Here is a 17515-nt window from a genome sequence, read left to right on the forward strand (position 1 = left end):
GTACAATGAAATGAAGTATGTGGGCAGTATTGCGGTCATCTGAATTTGGCAGAACAGGAGAGCCAGAGGTCACTAAACTGTGGGCAATTTCATGTGAAGCTGAATGAACTGGCTAGTGATGTTATCGTCAAAACCATTCCTTCCTTAAGAGTTCTTTTCTAACTGAGTCTATACTAACCCAGAAAGTCCTTCACTTTTCATCTGTTACATAAAGTTGCCTCCTAAGGGCAGTTGAAGTGTCTCATACAGGGTCCATCACACCCCTTAATCTTCAAAACTTCCTTTCCAGCAGATATGACCAGCATAAAAATGGTATCCCATTGATACTGTTATCACTTTCCCCCTCTCTGGAGAAAACAAAAAAATCAATGCTTACATATTAAATGGATCACAGCCCATCTACGTACCTGAGAGTATTCAGTGGGAACTGTGAATAAGACATCATCCAGCTACAGTGTTTCTAGCAGCATCCTATGTAGAACTGGTTTTGACCCAGATCATTTAGTATCTTATCAAAAGATCTAACCAAAAAACAGCGAAACAGAGACGGTAACGTTCACGAGGCAGATCTGTGAAAGCATGATAAAGATAAGGATGTCAGTTATCCAAAGCCATCTGGATCTGTTGGGTAGCTGGACTCATTGGACCAACACGTGTTTTAGTACATCTCAGCTTCAGATCAGACATCCAAGGACAAGTGACCAGTGATGCTGGTCACATTTATAAGGAGGGGGCTTGTATCTTGAAAAGCAATGATTCCACCAAAGCTCAGAGGTCAGCTAAACACAGTGTAGAAGCACAGTGCACAATTGTAAGCACAGCTCTCTGCTCCACAAATACTGAGAAGTCATTCATCGGAACACAAGGATGTGTATCTCTGTATATGCCCACATATAAGTATGTGGGGAATAATCTCACAAAGCAGCAAGATGTCAGAGGGACAGTTACTGGAATACTGTCTCGGAGTCTGGTATCCATGCTTTGACAAATAAAGGAGTCAGAATAGCATTACAAAAAATATCTTTAGACTTCTGAAAATGAGAAGCTTGGTTTCTTTTATAATTAGATGATAAGACTGTTAGTGCTAGCTAAGACCTATTTTTGCTCTGTGCTAGTACATCACCTAGCTCTGAAGGGCTTCTAAGGACGAACATAATACAAATAATCAATATCAACCTGGATTGATTTAAACCTTGCTGTGTTTTAATGTCTACTGACAACTACTGTTTTCTTACTGGAAGAAAGGGAGGAAAAGTTGAAGGGAAATAAAGAGAACATTTGACTGAATAAATTAATTTTTAAAAAGAACTCCCAAGAAAAAGCACTTTAAATGACTTATCATGGCCACACAGCAGCAGCATGACACTCACTATGTACTGTAGGGATCCGAACCGTGCATTCGCTGCTCAGGAAATGCATCAGTCACCTAAACACTACATATTTCTGCCATTTCAGTAAAAGGAGAAGCTTTTCAAGCTGGTAGGACTTGGGTTGTTTTCAGGTCAGCCATCAAAACATTTCTTTTGACAGATAACAATATACAGAGGTATCCAAGGACAACTATATTCCACACTTTTCATAGTATGCTGGCCAAAACAGTCAAGCATGGCCATCAGCTTTGAGTATGCAGCCTGCAACACCTAAACTTTAGTTTTCATGTAGACTGATGACTGATATTATCCATAACCTCAGGCACAAGGACTCTACATGCCCCAAGCTAACCTTAAAAAAATTAAAATAATAATCATAATCTGCAATGACTGTACTCCTAGATGTCTAGATTTATCCATAAATGAGATATAGACTGAACTGACAACTAGAAGTCAAGTTGTGCCAACACAGGTAGATGCTGTCTCAAAATCACCCATTTTGGTGGTTATAATGGCTACCACCAGAACTGGGACGTACAAGAGGATATGCACAAATGAGAGCATATCCACAAGACCACACACAACAGCCCAGAGAGCTCAAAGAAGCACTCGCATCTCGCAGAGAAACAGGGTAAATCAGCTTAGATGCAGTAAGGCTGCTCAGGCCACACAGATTTGTAGCAGCTGAGGATCTGGTCCTACAGCCAACGTACCCCCTCATGCCTTATACAATAGCTCGTCCTTCCTAAGATATGACCAGTTCAGAAAAGGGTTTTGGAGAGCCAGAGCATCTGCGGTACCACTGACCGTGGTCTGCCAAAATGCCTCTTCACAGCTTGTGTGAAAATACAGCTGGGTTTCAGGCATGCCTGCTACAGCTTGCGTGGAACTGAAAAGAGTTTGACAACTTCATGTGAGTCCAACAGCGACTGCAGAGCTCCCTTTTGTAGACTAGCCTTGCTCCTTCACCTTCCTGAATCACATTCAGAGGCAAACCTTTAAACTTGTTTTTTAAAAGTCAGTTATCAAGAAACACCCAGTGGCAGGCTACCATGGGAGATGAATTTGAAAAGGGAGGCTGGTCAGATTTTGCAACTGACTGATAAAACCAAATCAACTGCAAAACCAAATTCCTCTACTCATTTCAAAGAGCGAGGAAAAAAAAAAAAAAAAAAAAAGATAAAGGCTTCAAGCAAGATCTCTTTTTTTCCATCTCAGAGATTCCTGGGAGTGCTTTGAATACTTTATTTTAGCAAGGAATAAAAGCCCCTGCTCCTGATAGATTGCAGTGTTCTCTGCCCTGAAGACAGATCAATATTACGGATCACAAATAAAACAGTCAGAAGGATTGAAAACAGGATTTACAACTGAATAGCTACCACACCTACATGAAAATAATAATTTACATTCCTCACCACACCCTATAAACTACACACAGGCAGCCTGAAACAGGAAAAGTAACAAAAATAATGGGAAAGAGCAGCAAATACTGTCTTGACATTATTTGAACTGATACGAAAACAGGAGTTGAGGGCAGGGAAGTATTTCCTCTTAAAACCAAACAAAATAACCCAGAAACTTTCAGAGGGTTTAGAGTTTCAGGCTTTCTTATTCAGAAAAAAAATCCCCAAATCCTCCCAAATCTATGAAAAGCAGACGCTTTTCATAGAGAATGGATTCATTGAAAAGCAATTTTCTGTTAAAAATCAGTTTTGACAGGATAGTTTCATCTGGGCTCAGAAGTTGGATGCCACAGGAGTTTTTGCCAGGAATAAAAACAGGCAATAAGCTCTGAAGGGCCAGGTTGCCAGGATTAAAGATGACTTCTTGCCTAGGGTAGAGGTTCCTCCGTCCCAGGGACGGCCAGTGACAGATCAGAAGGGATAGAGGTTCACGATTTTTGTGGGAGTCTTGAATAATCTGTTCCTATTTTAATGTGAACATGGGTGGTAACACGGAATTACAGCATGTGGAGGCGGACTGGTGTGCGTGGATTAATGAAAAATAATGAGATAATATTGAGCATTTATATAGTCTCATTAGAAGGGCTCAGTTTCTCCACTGACAGCAATCCCTGGGAAATGTCATATTCTGGGACTCCATCCCTAATCTCTGTACCAGGAATTAATAGGACACACAGAGGCTGTTTCACAAGTGTATTCCTTTGAAAAGAGCTTTCATTCTTAGCCTTAAATTTTAAGCAACCCAAGTACTTACACAGTAATCCTTTCAACTCATATTTCATTGAATCCAGAAGTCATTGTGGCTCTTAGGGTACTCTGCTGTGAAAAAAAATAAACACTGATAATTGCATGCTAGAAATTATGACATGCTTATACAATGCACCAAGAAGAGACAAAAATAAACACTGAAGGACAGAAGGGTAAAGCTGGGTTTATTGATGACTAGCTACATTAGGGTTGACTAAAAAGAAAAAAAAAAAATCAAGCATCTTCAAACTGCAATCTGAGCAAAATTTATTTTTAGTCCCTCAATTATTGTGAGTTTCATAATGCAATTTTGAGGGCCTACTGTTGCTTCCCATTAACACAGTTCTGTTATATATTCTATGGTGTCTTGGTGGGAAATGATTCATTGGAGGGCTGGGATTTGACATTCAAGCACAGAGATGGAGAAAAACATACTTTGACTCACCACGTTTTAAAAACACAAATTCACCCTCAGATGAAGCTTTAATAATTTCTTGAAAGTACTGCATAAAAATAGAAATATTAGCGCCATAGAAGCAAAAGCCAGCAATCAACATCTAATCTTTATTAACTGGGAAAATTGTAGTGGTTTTTGTAAAGCTGCAGAGGGCACTTGTCAAAAAGCACTGTTCAAAATTCACTGGTGCTGTCACGGCCTGTTGGTGACAAGGGGAATTTCAGCTTAATGCCAAGGTGCTGGACAGGCAGGGCAGAAATATGTTGCTTACCTGGCTACTTGATTGATCCAGCCGATCAACATGAAGGGTGCTGCTGCAGTTTAAAAGACCCACTGCAATTACATAATTTGATCCAGTAACAGAGAAAATGATGAAAGATTTTGAAATCGGTTGCCTCCCATAGACCAAATTAAGACTCAATGATCACAGCATATGCAGACACAGGGCACCGGAGTAATTTTTAAGCCTCTGTTTTTATAAAGCTTCTATCATGAGGCCACGCACAGAATCTGACTCCCGCAAATGGCTCAGCAGCCTTAACGATTATCAGTCATCTAGTTTCTTCCTATGAGCTTTCCCCTTGTCTTCTCAGAACCTTATCTGAAGTCAATGAAAAGAGCATCACCATCTCCAGTAAGTTTTAGGACAGGACCTTGAGTCAGCCAAGCCAGTCGTTTCTGTCTTAACAATAGTTAAACGTGATTTCTCCTCCATGCATTAACTATTTGGACTGTCCCGTTAGCTGAATCTTGGGTGTTTTTGAAGCAAAACCAGCAATCTGGCAATCCTGAGCAAAAGAAAATGGGAAATACTGCTCATTGGACAGAAGCATTCCTTGGAGACAACATGTATCAAACATGACTCAAAGGAGAATTAAGTTTTGTTCAGATGATATCTTAAGGAGTTTCCATTCTCATGTCAATGATGAACACTTTTATTATGGGGAGAGGCTGATTAATCTTTAACCAAGAATTTACACAAGATTCTTTAAACAAACAACTTATGAAGCTTCATGAGATCTTCCTTTTATTCTGAAGTTTGTACTGTGAACACTACCAGATTGATAGCTGTGTTACGAAAGAACGAACAAGTTAGGTGATGTGAACTATCCAATAAACCCCTACTGGGAAGATCACCTCTGGATATGACAGAGGGGAACTCAGCCAAAAACCCAGCTGAGGGAAGGGTTCAAAAGGAATTGTTTATGTTTTCCAAGCATTTTCCAGAAAAAGTTGGACCTTGGGCCACTAACTCATTTCAAAAACATGGTAGATCAAGTGGCAGGTACCGATGCCACCATTTTACATGGTAGGGCCTTAGGGTGAATACTTCTCTAGCTCATACTGAAGCTGATAAAAAGAATGTCATTAGCTGCAATGAATATTAAAAGTGGATCTGCACCCAGTTCGCCAGTCTCATAACCCATACTCATAGCCCCAACTCATAATGTATTCATTCTCTTGAGTTAATTAATAGGATTTGTTATCAGGTAGAAATGAGATTCCTTTGAGGTGCCAAATGGCCATGCATGTTTCCTGCTGCAAGAAAGAAAAGCGTATGCATATACCAGTGTTTCCAGAAAGCTTGAATGAAAAACGCTTTCGTGTCAGAAGTTTATTTTTATTGGTAAAATATTAAATAATATACAGAATTAAAAACTGCACTTACACTTCTGAGAAGAAATAATTCTTGGACAAATTATATGCTTGTTCCTGAGATTCCCTACATTTATTCCAGTAGCTGTGCACTCAAGACAGTACAAACCTTTATAATATAATCCTTTTCACAAAGTATTACAAAGTTTCTGCAGCTTCTTTTATTTATACACACATACAGACTCACACTCTCACATGGCTGTACAACACTCACACATGTACAGAGTACACACATACAGATGTGGAACCATATGTATGCATGTACACTAAGAAAAAATACCCCACAAGTCCCATAGTTCAGTTTATAGCGGCAAAACTTTTTTAGCAAGGGGATACAGGTTTACATTAGGGTTGCTCACATGCACCACTGTCATAGTGATAATTTCTGAACTCCTTTTATAAAAGCATGTTCCAATGATCACATAAAGCAATGGGACAATTCCCAGTGTCTTCACTGGGTTTTGGAATAAACTCCGACTTATTTATTTTTTTTTTTTAAAATTTTAATTAATCTTTTTAATTTAAAAGATTTCTGAATTTGAGCTCAGAACATCTGTCACAGAACTGAAAAATCATAACTTGGGAGAAAAGTGGTCATTTGCCAGATTACTCATCCAGCTTGCTTCAGGAAAACAGCACTAAAGAGGGCACAGTGCAACTCTGCATGAGTCAGGGAAGATGCCATGACAAATGGGCCAGACCTGATGGCCTGAAATTGCACTCGCAAAATGGCGCGTGCTTTGCTATGAACCCACTGCTTCAGTGCGGTCCCTGTTTGCGGGAGGACCTGAACAACCTACATGAGGTTACCAGAATTTGGCCCAAAGAGCGTGAACCTGTGGGCACCTGTGGCAGTCACCCACTGAATGCATTTTTCTTCTTGAACTCAGACGCAAGAGTCTGGGAAATAATTTTGGCAATCAATCAGAATGGGATACAGTCTCCTCACCTTTGTTATTATTAAAAAGAAACACCTTAAATACAAATTTAAAAGACAAAAGTGGCTACTGTGCATGCGCAGTAACTGCCTTTCAAAGAAATCTCGACAGGATTTTTTTTTGTAACGTACCTAAATACATATTTACAGAACAGCGGCTTCAGTCTACTGGGGGGAAAAAAGGCATTAAAAATACACTATATATAAATACGTATGATATGTAAAACAAGTCCCATCTAAACTTACATAAGATAAGGACAACTCTAAAGAAGCTTTTCTGGTCTCTCAGGTAGATAAAGGACACGAGTCCTATAATTCTCATGCAGGCAAATCTCTTCCATTAGAGTAAATGGCAGTTTTGCCCTAGCTAAGAGATTAGGCCTAATCCAAAATCCATCATCAAAGTCAACAAGAGTCTCCATTGAGTGGGTTCTGGATCAGACCAAATGATCTTTTTATTATTTTTTTCTGTTATTTTTAATAAACATCAACATTAAGTGCTTTTCTTAAAAAGAAAGCTGCAATTAGAAAAGAAAAGGAAGGAAGAGGCAAGAATAGCTACGTCCTTAATTCATACACTGGATGTGTTTCAATGTCAAATAAAAGCAGGAGTTAAGGAATGGGCTTTAGCCTTAACTTACAGTTTCTCACCTTTTGTTAGTCACAACCTTAATTTACATAGTTACCTGAACCTTATCTTTGAATGTATTTAAGACAGAGCATTTTGTTTTGCTTATTTGTGTGAACTGAGGAAAGACAAAAGAAACCACTGTACATTAATAAGACGTCAGGGAAAGTATTGCACTTGAACAGAAAAATAACCAAAAAAGGTGGTTTTGTTGGTGATTTTTTTTTTAACTAATTTAAGCAAATCATCCATGTCTGCAATGAGCACGTTTAGAAAGCAGGATCCAAGAATGAAGCATAAGAAGCAAATTTGGGGCTGGTAACCCCCACCCTGGAATACAACAGTAGTAAAACTTTTTTTAAAGCATTTTCTTCCAACAGGAAAAAAAAAATTATATGACTTTTTTTACTTTACAATTTTACATCTTTCTAACATTTGCATTAAAGTTTCCAGTTTCTCATAAAAAGATATACATTTTAGGGAAAAAAAAAATACAACCAGAAAATAAAATCAACTAAAAAGGAAGGCAAATATACAGTATTATAATTACATCACTGTGGAGTCATCTCGGAAGGTACCCTAGATCTTTAAAGTGTTATAAAGAGTATGTACCTTAATTTTTTTATCTCAAATCAACTATCTTTTTTTCTTTTTCCTGTTTTTAATACAAAACTACACTTGAGTACAAAAATATGTAAACAGACTGTACAGCCAATGAACAACAAGAAAAAAAAAAACACAACACAAAAAACAACCCCCCAAACCCCTAGACAGCTCAAAGCTACAGGAGATAAGAGCAAGCCCAGACTTAAAGCTTGGAGAAGGAAAAAGGGGAGAGAGAAAGAGAAAACAACTGAAAGCCAGAGGAGACTGCTACATGGCAGAAATGAACATGTTCAAGCTCTGAGGACACTTGACAATTCGTCAAATAATTGATCACAGTTTCAGAATCTGAACGACTACAGAAATAACCAAAAAAGTTCTTCCCTTATTACAGTGTGTTGGGGAACAAACATCCATTTCCAGTAAGCAATGTCAAATCCCAGTAAGTGCATAGTAGGGGATTCAGTGACCTCTACCCCTTCAAGAAGCTTTTCTTATTTGATATCACTTGAGGTAAAACTAAATGGCCTGATTTACTGCAAACTGGCCTCCTTGTGCCAATAATGGAGTTGTGCTCTCCACCATGCCTTGCAGGAGGCGTCCATATTTTATCCATGATTGATAATACAGACTGGAGGCTACCAGTATTCACGTACTGCCAAGTGTGAGGGATTAAGGCTACTACACAAAGGTAAGCGAACACATCTTCACCACAGAGCCCCATCACCGAGTGCTGATGACAGGGACCTAACCAGAGCTGCTGCACTGCTCCAATTAGCAAATAATTCCCTGATCTCACAAATAATGCTAATTATTAAGCACATGGTTAACTGCAAAGCTCCTTTGCACTTCCAGATCTAATCAAAGGGATGGCAGGAGGCTAATCATGTGCTCAAACATTTTCTTGGTCTGCAGAACTGTAAAAAATACTAGGTTTTACTACAGCAATGTAAGTCTTTGTCGAAACGGTCATTTCTGTCCACTGATCGATTAGGTCCCATGATCTGTATGTAAAGGAAAAGTTTTTATAGAAGGAGAGAGTACGGGCAGTTGTCCTCCAAAATGAGGATCCACATAAGCATACCAATAACCACTTTTCCGAAGGCTTGAAGCAAACAGGAACTCTGAATGCTTGTCTGCATGATCACCTGAAAAGCTAGGTGATTTAAATAGCTACCAGTTTTATTGGTATCTTGGCCTGTTAAGCATGCAGCATGGCAAAATGTCAGCACATCATCTCCTTCTGACTGTCCTCTATTCACTTCAGAACCTCAGTGGAGGAGGAGGACAGAAATCACACACTTCCAGGCATGGTTCTAGGAGGCTAAATTAGAAACCAGTGATCTTCTTGGCATGTACTTCAGGACAACTTAATGGGATAAAAAGGAATATATTTACTATAAAGCAAATTCTGCCTCTTTTCTACCTAATTGCTAATTCCTCCTCCCACATACTCTCTGGGAGTCCCACAGGCCCAGACTCCAGCAGACGGATGCTGAGGAGCTGGCACCGGGCCACCATTGGGCTCAGGGTCTAACGGAAAGCATGCTGGCCTAGCCCTGTCCCCCTGCTGGCGGGCTTCATGCCGTGCCCACACCAGCACACGTAGATGCTGCACACACGCAGGATAAGTAACTACATCTGAAACTAGGTCACCAACCTGTCAGGAAAGTACCGAAACAAACACTGCACTTTTCAGCTAATAAACCCCCATAACACCTACAGATGGGCTTCTCTCACCTCTATGTCGATTATTAGGGTGGCAGCAGTGTGACAGTCAAACTTTCAAACCATTTCCAAAGGACTTTTGTTCTTGCTGGATTTCTTTTTCTAGGTTGAAGCAGATGCTTTAAAGTCTGCTCCCATTTCTAAGTGGGAACTTAAAAGCACAGCAAAGTCCATTTTCAAGTGTACTTTACTTAAAGCTCTAGAGGGGGACAGAACAGGAGACAGCTGCCCTGGCACTCTGTAGGGCTCCATGCAGCTGGGGGCTTTTGCAGCAAGTCTTGGTGCCACTCTGGGAACGCTGTGTTGGTTGAGACCAGCTCCGAGACCAGCTCTAGCTGGACAGCTGGAATGCACTTTGCTAGGGTAATTTTGAGCCCTTACCACTCCCAAAAGCCAGCCGACTCCAGGAAATCTCACAGCAAAGTGCTAAGATGGTCCTCTCTCTCTGGGTCAAGCTGCCAAGGAGGTTGCAGAAGGGGAGAGGGATCTGCCTCGCTGTGCCGTGGAATGGATGTTTACTTTGGATTGGTTTTTGTCGTGCATTCTGAAAGGGTATGATATCATGAACGACATCACAAACTTCCAAAATGCATTTGAAAAAGGCACGTATACAATAAAGCATATATCTAATTATATGATACCATATATCTATAAATATACTTTCTCATAATCTCCAGCTGCCCTAGACCGCAGGCCATTACTACCATCCATGTTTGTTTTTAAATGATACTAAGCCAAGCTAAGATGCGAATTTATAGTGTCAAAGCCAATTTAATCCCATTTTTCCTAAAATCCCACACTGAGTTTAGGCAACTCAGTGCAGCATCCCTTCTCCCTCCTCATTACATTATAATGCACAGTGAAGAGTTAAAGAAAGGAATATTATCTAGCAAAGAAACTATGTTTTGCAGCTCCTGTCCTTGGCTGAAATAATCACCTTTCCCTAAATTATCTTCAAAGTTTCTTTCTGGTGGAAGGAATGTCTATTTTCTGGATTCTTTCAAATAATAAAAAGCTAGCTCAGGATGTAGACAATAGTAATAATGTCCTATTAAAGGCCAGATTTGAAGGACTTGGTTTAATCCCTGGCCTCCTCTTCTGCCTATCAGCCCCAATTTAGGAATACCATTGTAAACAAAGATATTTGGAAACTCTTAAAACTAAGACTTTCTTCTCCTTTTACTAAACATACTTCAGTTCCACATGGCTATCTTGTGAGCTGTGTCCTCACATTGTAGAAACTACTACTATTAAAAATCAGTCAACAAATTTAGATTCTTTCTGCCTAATACAGACCATAGAGGTTAATGCCTAGACACCTTTCACATCACATCATAGATGGAAGCACTTTTTAAGGAGAATAAAATTGGTTTAATCCCATAAGTTACTGAGTAAAGAGCTGGCTTTACTGAAAAATGCTATATATTTTGATGTGCACTCCTAACTGATTGCAAAGAGAGGTGGCTGTAAAATTTATCTGCCATAATAGCAGATATATAGATAACGCCCTTTGCTCCAACAATATACGGATCATACCAAGAGCAGAATAAGCAGTCACACTTCTTCAATTAATAGGCTTGTAATTCTCTAAATTGAGTCAGAATCTTGCCATATTTGACGTAAAAAGAAGTGAAAGGGTTTACTGGCAGGGATGTGTGCAGAAATGGCTTTTTTTTTTTTTTTAAATGAAAATGGGGAATGCTCACAAGAAGCCAGTTCTAAATTTGCAAATGTATGTTTTTAACTGGAAACACAATTCCAAGAATTTCAAGAGAGTCAAATAAAAATCAGGTAGGTTTGATTTCAAACACCAAATACTTAGAACAAATGGATCCGCAGGCCAAGGATTATCTACTGAAATTCCTAGTACACTGTGAATGACTAATGAACTTGACAAAACTCAAGAGTTTTTCTTAGAAATCTGCAGAGAGCAAGCAAGGAAAAAAACGTCTCTGAGGCCAAATTTTGCACACTTCCATGTAGGGGCAAACTACTTTATATAATACCCTCCAATATTTTCAGTAGGAAGTGAATGCTAAAATAAATGCTAGTCCAAAACTTCGTTCAAAATTTGAACTAGAATTTAAGTTTTCTCCTTTCCCTGGCTTAGGATGAAAAACTTCAGGGAGTGTTCAGAAAAGGACATTCACAATAAAAATTAATGCATCCCCTCAGCCTCTTGCTCTCCAAAAAATGCAGTTTTGGGAAGATAACTAAACCATCATGTCTCCCCACTGCCTCGCCAGTTCTCTGTGCCTGTGATACCAGGACATAACAGTGCTCACATACAGATCTCGCATGCTACCATTGGAACAAGAAGTTGGGCTTAACTGAAGCCAGGTACAAAACCACTTCACCTCCTGTCTGATCATTTAAACATCTACAGAATATACACCACAGGAGGTATCAATGAATCATCAATGAATGAAAGTGCACACTAACGAACTGCAGATATAATCGCAGCCAACTTATTTGTAGATACACAAGAGATTCTCTGCCTTTCCCGTATTCCAGTGCTTTCCTAAACACAGGCAGAATTTTTTGACACTTTTTCCCTGGTGCTAACTATTCCAATAAACCACAGCCCCTTTTCTTTCTACTGACCACAGCGGGGAGAATGGAGTGTTGTCCCCCAGAGACTAAAAGGGATTGCCGGCAACCCTTTTCTCTGGCCCATGCAAGCCTAGTGACCTTCAGGCCCAGCACCTTTATCTTTGCACATTCTTCTTAAAAGACCTTTCCTGCCTCAGCTGAAATCACAGAAATCATAACCTTTTTTTTTTTTTTTTTTTTTGGTGGCATGCTGTAAAAGCAAACCCCATTTTCTGAATTTCCAAGCACATCCTGATGCAGAACATGGCTGGCCGCCTCCTAAGCCAACCTTCATAGCTACAGAGAATCAGCCATACGGAATAAAAGTGATGCCCCCCAGCATCTCCCTGTTTTTGTCCTGCACAAACTCCTTTGATTGCAGAAAGCACAAGAAAATGAGAATGGTCTGGAGGACAGCAGCAGTTCATTTGCCTGGGTTTCCTCTACATTAGGACGAAGAAAGAAGGAGGGGGAGGAACCCAATGACATTAAGAACAATGTTGGGAATAGGTCTTTAAATCTGTCTCTCCAAAGCCCATATATTCCCAGCCTTAATAGCTCTCACATTACACGAGATGACATTTCTCTCCATATTGTAGTATAATTAATAGGTTACTGCAGGACTTTACCAGCTCCTACTTAATAGCATTTCAGTGCTGGGAAGTAGTCATCAGGTAATCTGGCCATGATCTACTGTATCCTTTCTAAACACAGGTTCTAGCTGCCAAGAATGTCACCATAAAAAGATTTCAATCAATACCACTCAACTCCTACTTTCAAATGCTCCAGGTCTAGGAAGAGAAGAAGAAAAAAACCCAGCACCCTCAAAACGAACAGCAAACTGGCATATGCATTGAGTACGCAGATTGAAGTGAGCAGATGGGAATTCATTATGGCCTCATCTTGCTCTCTCTTTTATACTTTAGTAACTTTATACTTTGGAAAAGGTCTCACCAAGCGCATGGAGACCACGTGCACAGAGGGGGTTAAACTCATGCAGATCTTTCCATTCTCAAGCTATGCTCTTGTTGCCAAACAACAACATTTCAATTGTGATTGGTACAAACAGTTGGGTTTCAATGGCAATCTGTCACATAGGTTTTAGCCCAGTTTTTACTGATGCAACCTGCAACTTACTGGGTGGTTGCTAGCTTATTGGGAGGAAAGAAACAAAACAGATTTGGTGGGTTTTTTTTCTTGTCCAGTCTGTAGTTCAAGGACTTGCTCTGGAGTTTGTTTCTCCATTTGTTCTCCCTACAGTGAAACTAATAAATTAGGAATAAAAATGAAATCTACAAATCCAAACCAAAGCACAGCACCTGTATCTCCATGTATCACTTTCTGAAGAAGTAGGGAAGGTTATATGGAAGCTGTTTGTTTGCAGGGCTTCTGCACTCTCTAAGAGCAAAGGCTATTCAGCAAAACCTGCAAACACTTCTATCCCTAAATTAAAGCAGGATTAATGACTTAAAACCAAAAGGAAGTCACTGGTTCGGTTCAGCAAATTAGCCAATAAGATGTCAACAGAAGAAAAACAGTCAAGGCTCGGATCCTGATGTAGCTGAAGTAATTGGGGTAGCCCCATTAAATTCAATGGAGCTAATAGGATTAATGCTGGCTAAGGACCTGGCTCCTAGCATTCTCCCAGCTGCAAGTCTCAGTTTAGGCTGTTGTCTAGAGGTTAACACTGTGGTAATAGAATGAGAAATTATTTATATAATTATATATCTATATATACCTATATTTAAAGAACACTTTGCTATTAGTACTTTTGTCATTTTAAAATTCATAATTTTTAAACAAAATTATTTCAGGAGAGCAGCAGAACCTCTTGAGTAAACTACAGACTCTCTCACCCACTCCTAGGCCACTTACTGTCCTAGAAGCAAGTTTAAATATTATTTCTAATTGCTATTTCTTAAAACATAGGGTGCAACTAAATAAGCAAGGCTCACAAGGGTCTCTAAGAAGCCAGTGAGTCAACACATTGTCATGGAGTAATAGTAAATCAACAATTCTAAAAAAAGGTGCTTCATAAGTTAAGGAAAATAAAAATACAAAGCCTCAGACTTACCACAGAAGGCCCTCAGACTTATGAAACTAAACTGCTGTAATGTGGTACAGTGTTAAGACATACTTTTTTTTTTTTTTTTTTTTTAACATTCTGAAGGGGCAATACACACTGAACCCAGGAAAACAGCTCACCCTAGAAAGTAATTTTGAAAGGAATACTGACTTTAATTCGTGCTAAATCCCTAACAGTTTTGCTTTAAAAATAATTGTTCATTCTGCAGAATAAAGTTCCCCGCCTCTCCTCCAGCCACTGAAACCCTGCACTGTATCTAGATGTTTGAAAAAGGCTCTCCTCTGAAACATTTCTACCTATTCATCTGAAACTGTAAACGAGTGGCATCTTGTCAGGACTTTAAAGGACCTAGCAGGGTTGAGCAATATCCCAAAACAAGACACGATGTACAGCTTGAGACTGAGACAGAAACAGACTGTCTTTCAATTCCCACAGAAAGCGAGGAGGGTCAATCATCAAAAAATGGTGGCAACAACAAACCCCTCTTATATCCCTTCCCTTCCTTCTTTCCATTTATAAGCTGGGCAGAGCAAATGAGGTTAGGTCCACAAAAAACAAGGTTAATAATAATAATTAAACAACAGCAACAACAACAACAACAGCAACAACAACAAAATAGGCGTCCCAACGTCTGAGGAAAAGTAGGATTGTAAGTGCAGTATTTCTTCATGTGCAGTTCTTCTACTTCATACAAGTCCCCTTTGGATGAGAAGGCCTAATGGAATGTGTGCTCCCCTCGGACTATGTGCGACGAGAACTCATAGCGGTCCTGGCTTCGGTAGCCACAGATGTTGCACTCTAGTGGGTCCCGGTAGCCATGGCAGCCCATGTGGATAGTGTACATGACATGGTCCAGGAAAAGGACACGACAGTGCTCACACTTGAAAGCCCTAATCTGCTCCCCTTCTCCGTTGATGACCTTGTAGATATCCTTTAAAGAGCCCTTAGAAGCTTTTGTGGCATCCAAAGCCTTGGCGTCCTCCTTCATATAAGCCGGGCTTGGCTTCCTCTTGGGATTTAAGGCAGAGTTTCCTTGGTAGGACTGACGGTCTTCGTGGCTGCTCTCTGAGTCAGTAGAATCCAGGCAGCTATTGCTGGGTGAGCCCTCTCTATCCTGGGTTTGACTCTTTGGTCTGATGAGGGAGATTGGGCCATCCATGTTGTTCTCGTGACTGTCAGCCGTTTCCCTGCTAATGGGCCTTTCTATCCTGTTAGGATGATAGACCTGAGCGTAAGCTGAGCTGATGACCGGGGCCACCTCTGCAATTGTGCTTGGTTTGTGCTGCATCAGGGGGTGAAGTGCCTCAGCTCCAAGGTAGGTGATTGCATTGTTGATGGCTTGGTCCATCATGTGAGACTGCATCAGCTCAGCCTCCTTCTCATAGGTTAGGTTCATATCAAAGGGAATATCTGGATAGCCAAATCTCATGAGCTTTTCACCTAAGGGACAAGAGCAAATTAATGAGAAAAAAATCAACATAATCACTCCAAGGCTTCACTGTAAAAGAGGTGGAGAGGGACAGAAAACCCCTGACTTGGGGTGAAATTCATTCCAGAGTCCAAAGTTAGCCTCCTTCAACTTCTTTACTGACCTCCTACAAAGTTTCTGTCCTGAGATGGGTAAAACCGCAACCTCACCAACAGCATTTTCTTTTATTCCAGGTGAAGCATATGGCCGCAGCAACCTCCAGACTAATTCCAAACCTTCCACTGTGCCTCATTGCCCATGCTTCAAGTTAGGAAACACATGTTAACTGGTAAAAAATGGGATTGAACTGAGGTCCATGAATCTTCACCGGTTTATACCATTAGAAAACTCCCCCCAAATTAAATGAGCCAGTACTGCATGTCCCTTGCACTCGGAGATGCCTCATACATACCTTACCAACAGGGCTTAGCAAGAAACCTAAGCAACGTGTACAGGGGGATGGTACTTAGAGACACAATAGGTAAATGCTTCAACCAGCATAAAAAATGTAAAATAACCACACGCGGCCACAGAATGGAGCAAGTAACAGAAGCACTGTGGGCTCACCTGCCATTGCCATCTCACGCTCAGGCTATAGTATCTTTGCAGTTCTCCCGCTCAAAAAAAAAAAAAAATAAATCCTATCCCAATGTTTTGGGCTGAGAAAAAAAAAAAGACACACCCCCACCCCCCACCCCACACACACCCCTCCCAGTGTCTATTTAGGCAAGAAAACAAAATAGAGAAACTGCATTTATAGCTTAGCTTCATTTGGTAAAAGGCAAAAGCAACTTTCATTGACACAGGATAAATAAGTACATAATGATGATGAACCTGGCTGATTCATCACTATGTGAATCCAAATTCACATTCTTGTAACCTTTTTAAGTCAATATCATTACAGATATGCAAAACCAGAAACACACGCTTGTAAATCACACTAGTGACTGAGCATGTTACATATCACAGCTCTCCTTTGAAGTTAACAGACTTAGCACTACTTACATCAGGGCTCAGCTCAGCAGCACTGCTTTTCCACTGATGGCTTTACAGTGTCAGTACAAGGAAAGTTCATATAATAACTCTTCTTTTTAAATAGAAAAGGTTATAACTATATGTGTAAGACACAAGATACACACATTCATACATGTTCGCACACACGAATATTAGCTAGTTGTTGACAGTTCACTTTTTAAGCTGATTTTACGAAATCCGACAAATAATTTTGGTTGGTTTTCATTGTCTTCGTTACTTTTCACTGCCTTGGTACACAAAACCAGACTTTTCTTCACTAGTGTAAGCTAATAAATTCAAGGAGTCACTATATACAACTAGTCTGGCTATCCAAGAATTAAAGAACTCAAGAGTCTTCTATCACCTTTTTCCAAAATTGCTTGGAACAAAATGTGTATAAACCACCATAAGAAAGAAACAGAATTGTAATCCCAAATCTCTTCCAAATAGCATTAGTACATTTCAACACAGCTATCACTCAGTATTTTGTTTTTGACTACAATAATTCTCTAGTGTGGCTTAAAGTGATGCATAAAGCGAGAAATAATTTTACACTTCCCATGGAACAATCAGGTTATCCTTGGAAATGATGCATCACTTTTGGTTGGGAACTTAGCCCTAATTAGCAAGGTAATTAAATGCAAGTCTAAAGTGAAGCACATGAATATTCCTACTTTCTTCAGCAGTACTGCTTACACGCTTCTGATTAGACCCCATGTTCATGTACCTCACTACACTTCCCTATAGCCAGCTGTGTTACACTCAC

General features: G+C 40.0%; 1 protein-coding gene across 4 annotated transcripts in view; it reads right to left on the minus strand.

The window, feature by feature from the left end:
• Positions 1 to 14982: 14982 nt before the first annotated feature.
• IKZF2 (IKAROS family zinc finger 2) overlaps positions 14983 to 17515 on the minus strand; it is a 109637-nt gene continuing 107104 nt past the window's right edge. For all 4 annotated transcript variants that reach the window (XM_086465010.1, XM_086465013.1, XM_086465012.1 and 1 more), the window contains one exon: positions 14983 to 15707. In XM_086465010.1, the coding sequence (XP_086321136.1) occupies positions 14983 to 15707 (725 nt within the window). The remainder of the gene's footprint in view (positions 15708 to 17515) is intronic.

Source organism: Leptosomus discolor, chromosome 5 (genome assembly GCF_034619465.1).
Source record: "Leptosomus discolor isolate bLepDis1 chromosome 5, bLepDis1.hap2, whole genome shotgun sequence".
In the NCBI taxonomy this organism is placed as follows: domain Eukaryota; kingdom Metazoa; phylum Chordata; class Aves; order Leptosomiformes; family Leptosomidae; genus Leptosomus; species Leptosomus discolor.